Source organism: Actinia tenebrosa, unplaced genomic scaffold, assembly GCF_029948245.1.
Source record: "Actinia tenebrosa isolate PJP-AT-01 unplaced genomic scaffold, QUT_ActTen_1.0 PGA_scaffold17__23_contigs__length_9995812, whole genome shotgun sequence".
NCBI classification, from domain to species: domain Eukaryota; kingdom Metazoa; phylum Cnidaria; class Anthozoa; order Actiniaria; family Actiniidae; genus Actinia; species Actinia tenebrosa.
Genome location: NW_028292577.1, coordinates 6,717,531 through 6,736,164, shown reverse-complemented (window position 1 = coordinate 6,736,164; position 18,634 = coordinate 6,717,531). Strand labels below are relative to the sequence as shown.

At 37.6% G+C, this 18,634-nt stretch overlaps 1 protein-coding gene across 1 annotated transcript in view; it reads right to left on the bottom strand.

Moving 5' to 3' along the window:
• Window positions 1–18,634, bottom strand: part of LOC116309119 (DNA-dependent protein kinase catalytic subunit) — a gene marked incomplete at its 3' end in the record, with an annotated part of 61,076 nt that overhangs the window by 23,619 nt on the left and 18,823 nt on the right. The window contains exons 31-58 of the mRNA XM_089031677.1: window positions 13,690–13,758; window positions 13,501–13,608; window positions 13,156–13,254; window positions 12,678–12,805; window positions 12,380–12,474; window positions 11,968–12,070; window positions 11,492–11,646; window positions 11,294–11,360; window positions 10,747–10,925; window positions 10,431–10,602; window positions 10,127–10,205; window positions 9,356–9,478; window positions 8,872–8,966; window positions 8,560–8,704; window positions 8,007–8,168; window positions 7,592–7,634; window positions 7,396–7,517; window positions 5,788–5,849; window positions 5,582–5,717; window positions 5,080–5,172; window positions 4,915–4,979; window positions 3,989–4,091; window positions 3,258–3,385; window positions 2,626–2,839; window positions 1,942–2,117; window positions 1,210–1,378; window positions 844–909; window positions 433–532 (exon numbers count right to left, since the gene is read on the bottom strand). Coding sequence (XP_088887803.1) covers window positions 433–532; window positions 844–909; window positions 1,210–1,378; window positions 1,942–2,117; window positions 2,626–2,839; window positions 3,258–3,385; window positions 3,989–4,091; window positions 4,915–4,979; window positions 5,080–5,172; window positions 5,582–5,717; window positions 5,788–5,849; window positions 7,396–7,517; window positions 7,592–7,634; window positions 8,007–8,168; window positions 8,560–8,704; window positions 8,872–8,966; window positions 9,356–9,478; window positions 10,127–10,205; window positions 10,431–10,602; window positions 10,747–10,925; window positions 11,294–11,360; window positions 11,492–11,646; window positions 11,968–12,070; window positions 12,380–12,474; window positions 12,678–12,805; window positions 13,156–13,254; window positions 13,501–13,608; window positions 13,690–13,758 — 3,256 coding nt within the window. The remainder of the gene's footprint in view (window positions 1–432; window positions 533–843; window positions 910–1,209; window positions 1,379–1,941; window positions 2,118–2,625; window positions 2,840–3,257; window positions 3,386–3,988; window positions 4,092–4,914; window positions 4,980–5,079; window positions 5,173–5,581; window positions 5,718–5,787; window positions 5,850–7,395; window positions 7,518–7,591; window positions 7,635–8,006; window positions 8,169–8,559; window positions 8,705–8,871; window positions 8,967–9,355; window positions 9,479–10,126; window positions 10,206–10,430; window positions 10,603–10,746; window positions 10,926–11,293; window positions 11,361–11,491; window positions 11,647–11,967; window positions 12,071–12,379; window positions 12,475–12,677; window positions 12,806–13,155; window positions 13,255–13,500; window positions 13,609–13,689; window positions 13,759–18,634) is intronic.

Genomic DNA, 18,634 nt, shown 5'->3' with positions numbered 1-18,634 from the left:
TTAGTGAAAAGTATTTACAGCCAAAGTTACCAGCTCTATTACTGCGTAGTATTTAACGATATATTTATGTATATGCCTTCAAGATTAGCTAGAGACCGAAAGCTGTATTTTTCTTTAGGCTCTACTAACCCGCGCGATTGATGCCAGAATACTGCCGACTGAGTAGCTGTATTAATACTGACAAATATCTGAATTACAATCCTAGAAAGTTTTTTTACTGCTCAATCATATTACTTCTAAAGCGCGGAATTACATCCTCAGCTGCTAAGCCAATCTATAAGCCATTTATCTATGAACACGTCATTCAAATCCATATATGGGTACTCTTGTGCAAGAATGCACATTTCGCTAGAAGACTTAAAAAAAAAAGGCATTTTGAGATTGGGCTGCCGCAGGCAACCCAGTAATAAAGAAAAGACATTTTAGCTTCACCTGTGTAACCAGGCGATCCATTCGGCGAGCCTTCTTCAAGATCACGTGATCGTGCCTCTGTTCTTATTGACGTCATTTGCTTCTTACGAGCGATTGGAGCCTAAAAATAGAAATATAGACGACCCTAGTAAATCTGAAGCACCCAAATTAACATTCGCGTCTAAAAGCGAATTGGAAAGTGCACACAAGAATCTTAAAGCACCTACTTTCTTTTGAAGATTTAAAAATGCGGCGGTTTTTTAGGGACAGCGCAACACTTTTTTCAAAGTGGATGGTGGATGGGGTCATCTTTTTTTCCCCCTTTATACGGAACTCAAAATAAGGCGAAGTAAGGTGTCATACTCGTAAGTGGCTAATGTCCCCTCCTAAACCTTAGAATTAGAAAACTAGTCAAATATCGTTCGTACTTACTGACAGCACGGTTTCAAATTCATACTTTCTGTTGCAATCAATGAGATTATCGAAAAGAAACTGACCCTGCAAAGTATTCAAAATAGCGCATTACAAACTAGTAGTATTAATAAACTGGTGGTTTTCAAGGTCGCCATGATGGATGACTGCTCCGTATTGGTTTTTGTTGTTATGTCATCCAACATGGCGGCCATGCCAACCACTGTAAAAATGTCATTTTTGGAAGCTTTTGCTTGTGCTATCTTTATCATAAAAGGAGAGGAGGAAGGAAGAAAGGAATAAAGAAAGAATATTTAATAACAATCGAGTGAAATGGGAGACAAAATGGGAGTTTTTTTTGGCAAAAATGAAGCGATTTCTACGAACCTTGATTGGGTTTTCGGAAAACAAGAATCCAAAATAAAACTTCTGATCGACTTGTGTACAGGAGATAAGAGCCACCAGTGAGTTATACGCATAGCAGTGCAGTTGTCTACGAAGATCCAGTAGGACTGTTTCACCTCGCATATCCTCACTCTTTACTGAATGGGCACATCTGGAAAATAGGAACAGATTCTGCGTTACTGCGTTATAATCTCACGCTTCTAAATATTTTCGTGCTTTGCGTGACGACTATAAGGTTAGTTGAGAAATAGACTTCCTCGGGTCGGGCGTAATGTTTTCCCATTTAAGATCACGAGTCAGTTCCTTGAGAATATGATTCTTTGTTTGAGTCATATCCATTTTCATGTGTCTTCTCATGTGCAACTGTTAAACAAAGAAATGATACTCTAGGAAATGACACGTGGTCTGAAATGGGAAAACATTACGCCCGACCCGAGGAGGTCTATTAAGTACATTCAAGAGATCATGGTCTCTTGGTACAGTTTTGAAATATTCGTAATAATCGCGCGACAGCAACAAAAAACAATGATAGAAAAATAACAATGTCGTGAAATTTAAGAAGAGGTCAAAAATCTGGAAAAAAAAGTCGTATTGACGTGGGTGCTTTCAGATTAACTAGAGTCGTTGTCAGGGAAGTCAAGAATGTGAAAACAAATTCAAGAATCCAAAACCATGTTTATCCCGTATAAATCCCGATGGAGGCTGAGAACTTACTTTGTAATAGCCATTGTCAACTCCTTCCCAGTCTTCGGTTGGTCACAGTATGCTTTGTTGATGAGGGACTGGGGAGTATTTAGCTCGTTTTTATTAAGTCTAGTGTACAATACTTCAATGAGCTTGAAGCAGCCAAGTTTTGATATCAACTGGTTTTCGTATGAGGGATCGCTAACCTGAAAAATATATTGACGAAATGTAAGAGATTTTATGGACAATGGTAGTATCGGATGAAAGAATAAAACATGCATATTCTTTGGAATGTTAGACTAACGATTAAAGTGCTATTAAACTACAGCCACTGTTATGAAGACTGTGAAAACAATTACGTTCTTGAATTGTTGTTCAGTGACGGTGATTGGGTGAACAGAGGTATGCGATTTGTTGGGGGTGGGGTCGGTGAGGGAGTCATGCTCCCCCTAGTTTTATTTTCTAAACGAAAGTTAAATGAAACACTTATAGACTTCATCATTACATGCGTTGTTACCGCCTTCCTGAATTTCCTAATTTCGCCCCCAGGATTCTAACCGTGACCGTGTAATATGCAGAGATATTTCGCGCTACTACGAAATCTATTCTACGAAAGATAGTTTGCTAGCGATATTTTTTCACCGTTGTCAGTGTACTCTTGGCACTGTCAAATCGTTTCAAAGTATTCCTTCGACGTAGAAAACAAGTTCTCACCCTCAGAGACTTGGCTTCAAGGATTCCCATGATGGACTTGACGTGGCAGCTGTAAAACTCAACCAGAGTTTTCTTCGATGCGTTGGTCAGCAGCGGTATGCACATGCGCAGTACAGCTGCGCGTCGAGTATCATTACGGTGATCTAATTCGCTGGTGAATATCTCGTAACATATATCCACTGCTTGCTTGGCCTGTGAGGGGTTGGGACTGAGTCTAGAATAAAATAAAATGTTATTATGCCTTGGAATTATTTAGGTCGGATATTTTTGGAATGTCACGAGGCCTTCACATATAAACATCAAAAACATCACATGCTTATTAGTAGCGTGAATATTAGTCTGTAGGCTTATTAGTCATGTGACTTATTAGCCTAAAGGCCTTTCCTTATTAGTCACGTGTCTTATTGCTCCATAGGCTCATTAGTCATGTGACTTATTAGTCTGAAGGCCTTTCCCGAGTTCGAAAACAAAGTGCATTGTGGTCTAGTTTGGGTACAAACAATACCATATAAGGCATGATTAACACAAGATGTTTGTATCCAAGCTAGACAACGATGCACTGTTTGCTATCCCAGAAAATTTCTTAAAATATTTATACTCATATCCTGTATATTTATCATTTGTTTATTCACCTCTTGATAAAACCAACGATTGAGGCCTGTATCTGGTCTTCATGCACGTGTTTCTCCTCCCGACACATGATGCTTGACAACAGCCGCAGAAGAAGACAACTACCAGACGACACGAGTGCTACAAGCAACTAAAACGAAGCAAACAATGAGATAATAGAGGCCTTTAGCATCGTGTTAACCTGTAACCGCTAGGAATCAGGCCCCGAAAAACGCCCGCAAACACGGAGAAACACTCGGCATCAACGAAATTCAATATGGCCACTCTTCCAGCAACAACTTCGTTATGATGCCTTGATAAATGTCGAAAGTTTGAAGGTAAGCGACTGACGTCGAACTGCAGTTTGAGGTTTGCGGGCCAACTACGACGAGAAGATACATTTATATCTTCCTCTGCAAAAATAATAGACCGTTTTCTCAAGGTTGCGTGCGCATCCAAATTTAAGGAACTTGACGGACCACGATACCAGAATACGAGTATTTTCATGCATTGCTATGAAATTTTCTTCGATAAGAATTCATAAAATCGATTATTCTCAATCTTTAAATATAAAACTGAATTTGCGTTTTTCAGTTTTGTGGCAAGTCAAGTTGGAGAAACCGTTGAGAAAACGGTCTATTCGAGAGACACAATGGTTTTTCCAGAAAAAAAGCCTAACGATTTCACACCCATGTGCCGGGTTTTTTAAAAGGATGTTTCTAACCAAGAGACCATGAAAGACACTTGTTCTAACCTTATCCAATGCAGTTATGTAATCGTTGTATTTTGGACTTCCAGGAATAAACTCTGTGGACCTTAGAGGGAAGTTGTCAGCAACCAGCGCATCAAGACATGACCTGAAAAATTGAAGGAAATATTTATTTTGGCCGAAAATACACGATAGCCTTGGAAGTTTTTTTTGAGCAGTCCCTCCCGGTGGGGATGAGTTTTTGGCCGCTAGTTCAAAGGTTTTTCAAAAGACTGTATACATCATGTGTCTATAGGTAACTCGGTGGATCGTTAAGATATTTACGACTAATCTCCTCCATTAACATGCTATTGAGATAAATTGGATGTTATTTGGATGTGACTGGAGCGGATTGGTTTTGACTGAAATGGATTGCAGGTGACTGGGCCTCAGTGACTGGATCTTGAATTACAAAAAAAAGTTTTGAATTTTCACCTTTTGAAAGTCCATAGACAATCTTCATGTATAGAAAAAACATGCCCAACTTCTAAAACTTGTTTTCCTCTTCTAAATGCCCGAATTTAGAGTGTTTTTTAATTCTGGAAAATCCGGAACCGTACATAGATGAAATGGACTGGAATTCGGTTAGCTGGATCGTACGGAGCACAGACGCTTTTTTACGCCGAATTTGCAGCTTTTATCCTATGGTTTATATTTTATTATAAATAACTAGTGATTCTATTCCGAAATTTTGCAAAAAAAAAAAAAAAAAAAAAAAAAACATCAAAAAATGCAAATTTAAAAAAATGTTTTGGGTCGTGGCACTACATGCGTCTGCATTTTATATTCCTTAAATATGGCGGTTGTGGTTCTTACACTCCACCGCGTGTCAGTTATTGGAAAGAAAGTACACAACAACGAAACAACGAAAGGCAAGGTTGTTCAAAACGAAAGCCATTCTCTTGAATTAGAAACTTAATATATTTCCTTACCTGAGACTGGATAGCTGGTCTTGTGGCATTCTTGTGAAATACGGCAAGAGTTCAAGCGCACGACTCTGTAGAGCCAAAAAAGTGCAATCAAAAATTGTTATGATATTTGGCTAATTTGCATAAAAGGGATTTGACTCGAATGTATTGCTTGGCATCAACCATTACCTTAAAAGCAAGGGTCAGTGATCTGTCAGTCAGGAGCGAGGAGTACATCGAGAAGACTGAGTTGGTTGTAGGGTTTCCTGGCTCCGTTAAAAACTGCAAACAAACAAACAAACTGAAAGTCTAAGCAAAATAAAAATGTCTATATTGCATTCTGGGTGCTTCTCTCCACCCAGTTGTATGAATGGGTACCAACAAACTATTGGGTGTAAACTGGCCAGACACCAGGGGGTAACATGTGATGCACTTGCATTCTTACTGGGTATCCCTATCAACCCATTTGCATTCTTACTAAGTGCCTCCCTCCACGCAATTGTATGAATGGGTACCAACAAACTACCTGTTGTAAACTGACAAGGCGCTGGGGGTAATGTGTGGTTCATTTGCATTCTTACTAAGTGTTTTTCTCCACCCAAATGTATAAATGGGTCCAGGAACAGCACAGTGGCATTAACAGTCATACTAAATAAATAGCTTGAATAGCTTTCAAGAACGCAACCCTTACCTTGGAATCAAGCATGAGAATCTTCTTAAGTAATTCAAGTAAAGAGTGTTTGAGGTCGATTGAGCTGGAGGATGACCAAAGAGTGTGCAATGTATTCCATGATTCCAAGACGGTGACACCAATACGAGCACCATATCTGGAAGGAAATAATCAACACATGAGATGCAATAATCTGTAGAATGATCATGCATTCCTGTCTGGTATACCTGGTTCTGAGGGACTTTTCCCTGTACACTTGGTCCAGGATAGCATTTAACATGGTACACACCTAGTAAGCAAAAAAAACATCATCATCATCATCCTGATCATCATCCTGATCAAAATCATCATCACCATCATAAGGGACCTGTCATTATTTAAGTCGGAGGGAGGGGGGTGGAATAAAAGAGAAAATGTTTTTGATGCAAAAAAATTGTTCCACTAAAAAAAATTGAGGGCCCCCCTTTTCTTCTCCACCCCCCCCCCCCCCCCCCTCCGGCTTAAATAATGACTGGTCCCTAATTATGCCCAACTTCTAAAACTTGTTTTCCTTTAGTTCTGAATGCCCGAAATTTTGAGTGTCTCTTAATTTTGGAAAATCCGGAACCGTACATAGCTGGAATGGACTGGACGGACATCAGTTGGCTGGATCGTACGGAACGTAGACGTTTTTTTTATGCTCAATTTGCAGCTATTCTATGATTTGTATTTTATTATAAATAATAAGTGATTCTATTGTGAAATTTTGCAAAAATAAATGCAAAATTTTTTTTGGTTTGGAACGTTGCACTGGTTGAAGTCCAGTGAAGCCGGTGAGCAGCAAAGGTTTTTCAAAGGACTGAATACATCATGTGTCTATATGTGACTCTGTGGATCGTTAAAGATTTTTACGACTAATTTTCCTCCATTAAGATGTTAAGATAAATTGGATGTTATTTGGATGGGGCTGGAATGGATTGGATGGGACTGAAATAGATTGCAAGTGACTGGGCCTCACTCAGTGACTGGAACTTATATCACCAAAAAAAGTTTTGAATTTTCACTTTTTGAAAGGCCATGGATAATCCTAAAGTATAGCAAAAACATGCCCAACTTCTAAAACTTGTTTTACTTTTCTAAAAGCCCTAATTTCGAGTGTTTTTTAATTTTGGAAAATCCGGAACCGTACATAGATGGAATGGACTGCTTTTCGGTTGGCTGGATCGTACGGAACGTATACGATTTATTACGCCGCATTTGCAGCTTTTATCCTATGATTTTTATTTTATCATAAATAGCTATTGATTCTATCCCGAAATTTTGCAAAAATAAATGCAAAATTTTTTGTTTGGATCGTGGCACTTGTTGAATTCCAGTGAAGCCGATCAGCGGCAAAAGTTTTTCAAAGGACTACATACATCATTTGACTGATCATGATCATGATCATCATCCTCTTTATCATTATCATCATCATCATTATTATTATTATAGTCATCAGTTATCACCACAATCATCGCCAAAAGTAGCACCAACGAGAGCAGCTCTGTAGAATCACTTTTAATTCAATCTATTTTGTATTCTTTTTCATTATCAATCATTTTCATCGCCACCATCACTATCACTATCCCTTTTTATCATCATTCATCATCATACCTTAGTATCATCATACCTGTCATATCATACCATACTTCACCCTTACAACACTACATCCTGCCTTACCTTATCATTCTCTATCCTGTCATACCACAGGAAACCCACATCACACCACGTCCCTATATTACCGTACTATACCGTACCACACCACACCACTGTTACCCTACTCTACCCTACACACTATTCCAGGTATATAATCTCACCAGTTTAGGATGATCAACAGACAACGAAATAAGCTTAGTAAGGTTGGAATCTTTCTTGATGAAATATCCATTGACAGCAGATTGGAAGGCCCTGTAGAACGCTTCGCCCAACACACTATCAGCTGATGAAAAAAAGAACCAAAACAATGAGAATAAACATGGATCTCGGTCAAACTACGAATAAACGTGCTCTTACCTGCACCGGAAGACTTAATGATACATCTTTCCAACGCTTCGTGCTGGAAATATTAGGTAAACATTATTTTTTTTTGGTGAGAGTGTAAAATACACGCAACACATTAATACTCTAGTTTCGAGTTCCTTCTTGGTCAGGATTATTTTTGTGTAAATTTTGTGTGAAATATTCATGTGTTCAAATGAATGTCTGCAGAATTTTTAAACATTTTGTATTGTTTACGTTGTGCATCCTTTACTTTACTGTTTTGACACTGATATGAGGATAACCCCGAGTAAAAGAATCTATGATCCAGGAACACAGCGGTATTGTAAGAGCTCAATAAAAGGTCGAAGTGAGATCAGCCATGTTGGATGGTGGAACACAGGAGGGGGGTTAACATGACGGTAGCAAGATATCAACCAGCGTCACTCACTTGAATTCCAAGGTCTATCGCTAGTTCCAGGAGCTTGGAAGCCAACTGATGCGATGCAGGTGTGAGCATGACAATGTTTGTATTTCCGCTGACCGTCGGACGAACTCCCTCGTAGACAGAATTGAGAATCCTAGAACCACAGGCTTCAGCAGAAAGTGACCCCTGCAGCAAGAAAGAACAGGTAAGACAGGAAAAATGACAACTATGACAATAAGCACAAAAACAACAATGGAAAAAACAACAATGAAAAAGAACTAACAGAATACATTATCAACAACAATAATAACGATAATAATAACAATATTATCAACAACAATGATACTAATAGAAATAATAATAATAAAAGAAGAAAGAATAAACGACACCAAAAATGCATCAACAATAGCAACAACAACAATAACAAATGACAATAATGACAATAAAAACAAGATACAAAACACAGTGCGAACGATTAACATACCTACAAGAAAATAAGCAAACAACAACACTTAAAACACAAAAAGATACTAATGATAACGATAAAAATTCCCCCCATTTAATGCCCCTCACTAACCTGAGTCTGCAGTGCTTCCATCAGTAAGCCAGCGACATGCAGTTGTTGGTATCCAGTGACAAGGTGAGTCAGGTGAAGGTGATCGAGGTGAGTCTCACCACTTCCAGACAGTGGGATTGGCAGCTGTTCGAGCAGGTTGCATCGGCTGTAAATAGAGGGATTGAACCACTAAGAGAACACTGCATAACATGGAGTTTTTGCACCAAAATCAAAATCATCAAAATTTGCGTCAAAATCCGAGGTGTGGGTTGGTGGAGTGTTGGAGGGGGGGGGGGGGGGGGGTATAAACTATATTTAGTTAGTATCACTAACCTGCCAAGAGAAAGCTTTTTAACCAAGCAGTTTTTGAATACAGACAAGTGGCTGTGCGGAAGAGAACGAGCCATAGCAACACATACAGCTAGTGTCTGTTAAAAGAAACCATATACAAATAAAATACATCAAATCCTATCAAGGCACTCTTTGAGGAAGTGCACAAACACCCCAGCGAACCTCTCTCAGATCAGCCCTGAGTGCCTCTTAGCTAAATCTACCGTGCACAGGCGCCCCAGTAAACATTTCCCAGATCTGAGTGTCTCTTAGTTAAATCTGCCGTGAACAGGCAACCCAGTCAACATTTTCAAGATCTGAGTGTCTCTTAGTTAAATCTACCATGCACAGGCACCCCAGTAAACATTTCCCAGATCTGAGTGTCTCTTAGTTAAATCTGCCATGCACAGGCAACCCAGTGAACATTTCCCAGATCAGCCCTGAGTGTTTCAAAGTTAAAGTTTTACTACATTTGTCTTGGTCTTACTTGTTCTGGCAGATTTTCAATGACCTCGACGTCACCCACATTGAACCCTACGGCTCCTGGTTCCAGCAAGCAACTCAGAATGGTGTTAAAAAGTGACTCGTTCCAGAAGTCGGTAGGGACCACCTTTGATGGGAAACGGCAAACAAGGTATATGAACTTGGTTGGGAATACTTTGGAGTATTTGGTGCAGAGAAGCAGAAAACAAAACGCTACGACTACGATAAAAAAGCAGCAATTGTTGCTGCAACATCAACATCAATATCAACAACAGCAACAACAACATTAACAGCAAAAAAACAACCACAATAGCAGTAGCAGTAACAACAGTAGCAGCAGCGACGATAAGAGTACCAGCAACGGCAATTAAGCATTAATAGCAGCAGCAGCAACAACAACAGCACAGCAACGACAACAGCAGCAGCAACGACAACAGTAGCAGCAGCAACGATAAGAGTAGCAACAACGGCAATAGAAGCATTAATAACAACAACAGCAACGACAACAGCACAGCAACGACAACAGCAGCAGCAACGACAACAGTAGCAGCAGCGACGATAAGAGTAGCAGCAACGGCAATAGAAGCATTAATAGCAGCAGCAGCAACGACAACAGCAGCAGCAACGAGCAACATCAGTGACAACTGTAGTTGCAACAATGATTACACCTTTAATAATAACATGAACAGCAGCAGCAGGTCAACAACAACAACAACGAAGACGATGTTCAAGCTAAAAAAGCTGGGATACGGTAAAAGTAATAAAGTCTGTTTACCTGAAGGCTTTCTTTGGCGTATCCCTGAAGTAGAACTGTGACGAAATTCATGGTCCTCACTATAACCGTACATTTGGCCCTACACAAAAAATATACAAAGAAAATAGTTTAAAAAGGTGACAAAAGAAGCATACATAACTATATTAATGCAACTGGTGTAAAACAGGTCTTTTCCTGTTGTTGTGTGGTATGTTTGTGTTACTATGGTTACTGTGTCTAAACAAACGTTTTGCCCAGTCCCTGCGCGACAAACAAGTGCTTTCCTCACACAAGGATATAAATAAAAACATCCAACTACACTAACCTATTGTATTCGTCGATTTCCTTCGGACTAAAGACGTCTTCCGTTCCTCTAGATGATGAAGTTGACTTGAAACACCCGGCAGCGGCCTGGATACTAAACATGGCAAGTTCTGACAGGAAGTGACGTAAAGAACGGAACAATACACTTTTGTATTTTACTTCCGGTGCCGAGTCTGAAACGAGAAATGTGTAAAAATTACATATCGAGAGAGTAGAATAGTATGTAACCGTTATGACGTCATCACCGCCATGCTGGATTAACATGGCTGCCAAAATGGCTGAATTTCCTTTTGGTTTCAGGATAAACGAAAACTTACCAACAAAAACATCCCGAGGAGAGAGAATTCGTTCTCCAAACGCCCACGAGTAGCAATCGAGAGAAGCAAGAAGAAAGTCATACCAGATCAAAGTCTCTTTTAGAGAAAACGTACCGCCCAAATCAGGTAGGGTGGGGTAGGTAAGGAGGCCATTTTTACCTCCACCACCGCCTTCAAACCTGAAAGATCATCAGTAAAACTGTCATTTGGTTGGAGAAAACTGGAGCGCAAATGACAAAGGGATAGAGAGGTTTAACAGCAGTCATGCTAGAAGCAAAACAGAAGTTTTCTCTTTTAGGAATTAAATCTCTCGTCATAGGTCGTTTCTGAGTTTGATAAATAGAATGCATTGTGGTCTAGCTTGGGTACAAACAACACCATATGAAGAAAATTATGTTTGCGCCAAAGGTAGACCACACTGTACCATGCTCTCTATCTCAGAAAAGGTCTGTTTCTGCCCTACAACAAGGCGGCTACCGTGAAATCCCTCTATTCCATCTCAGAACTTGAGTACAATTATTCGTAAATATTCAAATAATTAAGTGACCTGTGTACGAAGTAAGAAGGATATTCCTCGTGTGTCCTCTTCATCCATAACTCCGCAGACGATGTTCCTGGAAAGAAAAGATCAAATTATCAGGAGCTTTCAAAAGAATTTGAAGGTTTCTGGTCAACATCTTAATCAAAGTCAGAGCACAGTAACTACGTGGCTCACGAAAAGTAATTGAAGATGAGCCCGCATTACCTGGTAACAGATGAGCCAGCTGACAAACAAGTCTCATACACTGGTGTCTACACTCAGTCTGCGGTTTCCCACAGTGTTTGATCAACCAAGGCATCACGTGACTCAGGGTTACGCTTCCAAGCTCGTCGCGTTTGTTCCGTTCTTTCTCGAAACCCCTGTTGGCAAAAAGGAGAGTGGTTATTGTTAGCTAAGAAATTCCAACACACTGTCCAATATATGGGTGGGTTCGGTTTTATCGGCAATGGGGTATGGACAAAACTGCGGAGGCCTGGGTACAACCTTGTTTCTATTTACAAGACCCCTATCGGATAATCTCAAAGTCCTGTAAGAGACTATGACCAAGCTTTAGAGAAAGGGATATTCAAGTTATTATTTTCAAAATGGAGTATGACTAGATTTGCTTTGGATCGTGATTGGTCAAAATGAGTTAACGTCATTTCCGGTCACCAACTGCTAATCATAAACTGGAATTTTACCTTGGTATTCGTCTGTTTTTGTTGTCTTTGTTGAGAAGCCCAGCCTTTACTTTGATGATCCTTTCCATGTGTAAAATTACTTGTCTACATTGTTCCTGAGTACCTATAAAGAACCCAGAGTATTGTGGAGGAAGACTTAGCAGGAAGGAAATGGCTATGAAAGAATATGGGAGCTAAGAAACGAGGGATGGGAATTATGGAGGGCGAGAAGATAACTGAGGGAGAAAAGGACCAGGACGAAGGGGGAGGGAGAGTAGGAATCTACAGAGGGAGGGAGAGGGGGGACTAAGGACAGACGGACAGCAGAGGGTGGAAGGTTGGAGTGAAGAAAAAAGCGGCAATAGTATCCTGCTCTTCCTCTTGCATCCAACGTCCGTCTACCTGCACCCACATCAATACATCTTGCACATACCCTGAGCGAGATCATCAGCATGAGCCAGCGCCAGACTGTCCAGATATGTTACAAGAATCTCCAGTGCAAACTCGTCAACCAACGACGATTCCTCTCTAATTATAAAAAAAGAATGTGATTCTTATGTTCCTACATTTACAAGACTTAAAAGGTGTTAAGGAAATCAAGGTTGGCGTTGCAGTGGCGGATTCGCCTTTCATGAACATGAATGGGTCTCAGGTTTGATTCCTGGACATGTGTCACATGTGAGTAGAGTTTGTTAGGTCTCTTTCTTGATTCGCGAAGTTTGTAACCTCACCTGAATACCTTGTAGATATTATTGAACGCCAGCGCAGCTCCCAGTCTTTTAGAAGCGCTTGGATGCAATGCCAAGCTGTAGAGTCTCTTCAGCAGAGATTTGATATTGATAGGACTTTTTGCTAAATGCTGTTCCAAAAGAAAATCATTTAACAAGTATGACGTTGATACCTCCTTGAAAAACCATTATTAAGGTTGGTTGGCCAAACCAGTGAACTAAAACTGCAAGTTATGTGAGCTAACAAGAAATTCTCCAATCTTCAAGTTATATTTGCACAAAGGTAACTTCAAGAGGAATACGTCAATTGTCTAACTCAATTTTGAAAAATTTCGCACTTGACCCTTCCAGCCTCGCTTTCATGACATCACTCCATTACCATCTCCCAGTTGAGAAAAGATTTGCAACTTTTCTATCAAAATGTATCTCAGTGTATCAAAGAGAAATAATTATAATATAGAGTGATTCATAAATGAGTAACCTTTTGTGTCGTTTGCTTGATGGACCATTGAAGGAATTCACTCAAACACTGTGCAGTAAAATCCCTCAGAGCTGTATCCGTTGGATGAATTACTCCGTCCTGTGAGAGTTAAAGCAAGGCAACGTCTATTATCAGTAAAAGTATACAAGAATCCTTTATATTTATAAGAAACAGTGTGTGCTGCTCATGCGAGTATTTGGGTCGGTAGACCAAAGTGATCGTTTCCTGTTCGAATTTTTGGTATTTTAAGGTTAAATCCATTTTATATATTTATTATTTATTATAAAATATATTTATTATATATTTCATATATATTCTCATACACATATGAATCCATTTTCTTACCAGCAAAGCTTCGAGTAAAGCCATGGTTTCTGGGCTCTCGTACTTGCGATTGTTCGTGAACCAGTGAATAAGTTGAGATACAAGAGGACGAAATAATTGTGCTGCAACCTGTAATAAAAGGAAGCACATTTCTCACTTGAAGATTTTGAAAATTTTCAGTTTCTCTGCACTTATATTTGCAAAACGTACCCTTTCGACATCACAGGCAAGTTGGAGGAGAGCTGGGATTATTCGTTTCCACAGTTTTTCCATGAGGCTCTAAAAAAAAAAAAAGAAAAGAAAAAAATGTATCACACACAATAAGCCATTTGCAGGGCATAATCACACGACATCCTTACCATGGCAACACCTTCGGCCACAGCAATATATTTACTATGACAACACCTTTGGTCATGGCAACTTTTTCACCATGGCAACACCTTCAGTCACAGCAATATATTTACTATGACAACACCTTTGGTCATGGCAACTTCTTCACCATGGCAACACATTCAGTCACAGCAATATGTTTACTATGACAACACCTTTGGTCATGGCAACTTCTTCACCATGGCAACACCTTCAGTCACAGCAATATGTTTACTATGACAACACCTTTGGTCATGGCAACTTCTTCACCATGGCAACACCTTCAGTCACAGCAATATATTTACTATGACAACACCTTTGGTCATGTCAACACCTTTGGCCATAGCAATATGTTCAATACGACAACATTTTGTCATGGCAACTTATTCACCATAGCAACACTTTTTAGCATGACAACACCTTTGGCCATGGAATCATCTTTCGCCATCAAAATACTTTTAGCATTGACGAAAAAGTTCACCATGTCTTCCAAAAGATACTGAAAAACAACATCTTTTTCTCCATGGCAACACCTTTGGTCATGACATCATGCTTACCATGTTTTTGGTAAAATAACATTTTTACAGTCGGCGAAGGTAGAAAATATAATAATACACATAAATATAAATATATAAATATAATAATTGTAAAATCTACGATAAAATGCATGTTGCTCTTTAATATAATTATCTCAAAAACTGCTTATGTAGTTTGAAGTAATTTTGGTTTATGTTTAGCAAATAAATTCAAAAACACCGGCTTTCAAGGACAATTAATAATCGTTGATTAATTCCAATTTTTTCAAGAAGGTAAACAATGGAAAATTCTTTTAATGAATGATTGTACTGAATTTTCGCGCAATTCCTTTTTCAAAACATTCTTTCCTTTTCCTTTGAAAGTAACGAGAGATATTTTTCTAACGAGTAACGAGACATATTTTTCTGTGATTTGAAACAAATATACGTCATATTCTTTTGATAAACAAACTGATCAAATACATTAGCAAAAAAGGAAAACCTGAACAAATGGAAACTGGGGTTAATCACACTATCTAACTTCTGAATCTCTGTTGTGTCGTGGAAAACAAACAAAAAATATGAAATCAAATGTCAAAGAAACTCGATAAAAAAAAAAAAAGCCGAAAAGATCTTATTTCTTAAGATAATTTCTTTTCAATTGTTTGTGTTGTTTAAATTTTTTTTTCTCATTTAAGGATTTTCTTGAGTCGAGTTTCCTTGATCTGAAATTCGCCCCAAAATAACTCAAAGTTCCAGATTTGAATTGGATTTGTAATTGGGACTCATCATAAAACGAGCTCTTTTGAAATAATATTTCCATTTTAGGCAGCTGCTAGATTGTTAAAATATAATGTAATTCAGATTTCGAAGGGAACTATCTAGGAAATATCAAGGCCAAATTTAGAGGAGGGATCGATAGTGCAGATTTTATCATTGATATTTATCTTTTTGCAACTATGCACCAAAATTATAAATAATTCAGTCATATTTAATAATAGCGGCAAACCGTCCTGATTTGAAGACCTTGTTTATCATTTGCCGACCTTATGGGCAAAAAAAACCGTGTAAAGTAGGATCAAAAATTCTCCAATTCTCCAATTGAAAATTTGAAAATTCATCAAAGTTTTTTAGCTTCATGTAAAATGGAGAATTAATTGCTGTTTGTCTCAATCTGAAAAAAAAACAACACTGATTTTAATTACATTTTAAAGCGGCTTACAGTCCTAATTTGAAGACTTTCTTTATCATTTGCCGAAGTCATAGACAAATAAAGCGTGTAAATTTGCACGATATGCTATTTTCTAATTCAACTTTTGACATTTTGGAATAATTATGAATAGAAAAATCTTTCTCGAAAATTCATCAATGCGTTTTAGTTTGAAGCTAGACTGGAGAATTAATTTATGTTTGTCTTAATCTAAATGACAAATTAAATTTAAATTTTAAAATGTAATTTATTTCGCTGTTGTATCCCAGTTAGGGCTGTCATACTACCAAGTGCAAAGACAGGCTCCAATCTCCAATGCAGCTCTGCAACTGCAACAAGGAACTCTTTAACAAGCAACTCTTCAACAGCGGTGAGAGGCCCTCAAAATATTTATTTAATTTCGAGTCGATAAAATTAGTTTATCGGCATTCTTTTGAAGTATGGTATTTACAGCAACTTTAAAGTGCTACTACGACGAAAATCGCTCGAACTTGGATTCAGCTGAAACTTCCTGAGAATACTCTTTAAAGGTCCAATAATCACTGTATGAAGTGTTTTCTCGATATTCAGGACGAAAGTATGATATTTTTACGATTATTTTTTGGAGTCTGTGACATCATACACTTAACATCGAACATCGCTCCATACATTTCTTTGTAGTTTATGATCAAAATATCAGTAGTAAAGGGAGAAAGAAATACCCAAACACCCCAAAATATAAATTATAGTCACAAGTAATGTGAAATAAGCACATTAGCCACCCTTTGGACTTCATAGGAATAAAATAAATTAAGGATTTATATACAAAGAAATATATGTAGCAATGTTTGATGTTGAGTGTATGACGTCACAGACTCCAACAAATAATCGTAAAAATATCATACTTTCGTCCTGAAAATCGAGAAAACACTTCATACAGTGATTATTGGACCTTTAAAGAGTATTCTTAGGAAGTTTCAGCTGAATCCAAGTTTGAGCGATTTTCGTCGTAGTAGCACTTTAAAAAAACTGCTGAGTTCCAAAAATAAGGGGATGGAAAATTAATTTTCTGTTTAGAAGGACAGGGGCACGAATATCAAGCAAGGTCAACTTCTTTAAAGAAATTATCGAGCATCCATTAAAACGATATCTTGATCTGCGTAGCTGAAAAAAAAATCGAGCACACCAAAAGTTCGTACCGACTAATACGGCAAAAATCAAATGGTCCGTGCCTGAAAAAATCTTATCAAAAAAAACCTCAACATTTTAAAGTTAATGTTACAACTGGTTAATACTGACTCGTGTAATTCAAAATGATTTAAAGTAGAAGTTATGTTTCCATAGTTACAAGGTATTAACAGATGTAAAAATACTAAGATTTGTTGTTTTTTTTTTTAATTTTTTTGGGGGATTTTTTTCCTGTTTGATTTTGCAGCATATTCTCATCGTATTTCAATACTGAGAATCGTGTTTAACAACCAATTGCCCTCTGAGAATTACTAAAAGAAGTCAAAAAAATATCTCGCAGTTATTATAAAAACAGTTCTTTTCATCAATGTAGGGGGCCAGATATTCTTTTAAATATTTGTGATTAATTCCTTTTTCTATATCATTTATTATTTTCATTTGCCACAATCTTGCAATATAATATAAAATAATTTAAAAAGGTGTTAATTTTAAGATGAGAGGCAAAGTATTATGGTATCATAACGGCTGTAAAGCCACTCTATCATGAATACATCTTCATTACTCATGTTAATACTCTCTCTTGTCCTAGCAACTTCATCTCAGGATGAAAAAATGCTCATTAAATATTCATGAAATTTTGAAGTCGTTCAATAACCTCGCAGATCGTGTTTTATCAGGTCTAAAACCACTCGGCTATGCCTCGTGTTTTTAAATCCTGATAAAACACTCCTGCTCATTTATTAAACTATACTTTAGTCGATTACTTTTTAAAAAAAATCATTTGGTACATTATACTGTCTTTATTTAAGTTATTTTATATATATTTGAGCATTTTAAAAGATATTTTTGCTATATATACTGTACTATATTAAGTAATCATTATTATATGATGACGATGATAATGATAATTACTATTATTATTATTATTATTATCAATATCATTTTATTATTACTTCGCGTCTCAATGGAATATGTTAACCAACAGAGTTATCTAACAAGGACATCATTATCAAAAAATCTCTTTTTCTCGTACCGTAAAAGAATAAAAAAAAGGTGTTAATTTTAAGATGAAAGGCAAAGCATTATGGTATCGTAACGGCTGTAAAGCCACTCTATCATGAATACATCTTCATTACTCATGTTAATACTCTCTCTTGACCTAGCAACTTCATCTCAGTATACACAACATATCTACTCAGAACCTTGGGAGCTTTCCTGCATTCAAGACTGAACTCTCTACGTCGCTGAGAAGCTTTCACATACGAATACAAATGGATTACAAATCACTCAAATTCATCCTCGCTTTTCTAACGTTATTAAGAGCTGTGAATTTAGAGGATGTTGAACAAGAACCCAGGTGTTCTGATTTTTGTTTCTGCGTGGAAAATGAATCGCAGAAGCTGGAAGCGAGGTGTAATATTACTGGACGTGAAAACAGTTCTAGCAGTTATCTATTTGGCCAACACTTTTCTCGGATATATTCTTTGTGAGTAGAAAACTTTAATAAGAAGTAACTAAAATTAGATTGTCTTTGCATAAAGCTTTTCTCTAGTCAGTAATGCTAAAAGTGAAAACAGCTTAAGTTTGTCTTTATATGGGATCTTCGTTCTTTTTACAATGATTGCTTTCGACCAGGTCTGAGTTTTATATTAATATTATTATTTATTTTCCTACATTGATATTTTCTTTTTTTTGTTTTTTGTTTTGTTTTTTTTCCCCCAAATTCTCTCGATTCCTTGGTTTTTACCCAAATCCAGTATCCTTAATACACTATCCTTTAATCCAAATCCTTTACGACCAGTCTCTTGTGAGCAGTCTCTTTAAAGTTTGATAAAATTGTTCGATTTAGGTATGGCGGCTTTGACTGAATCAACTTTCCTTTTGCTAAACGACT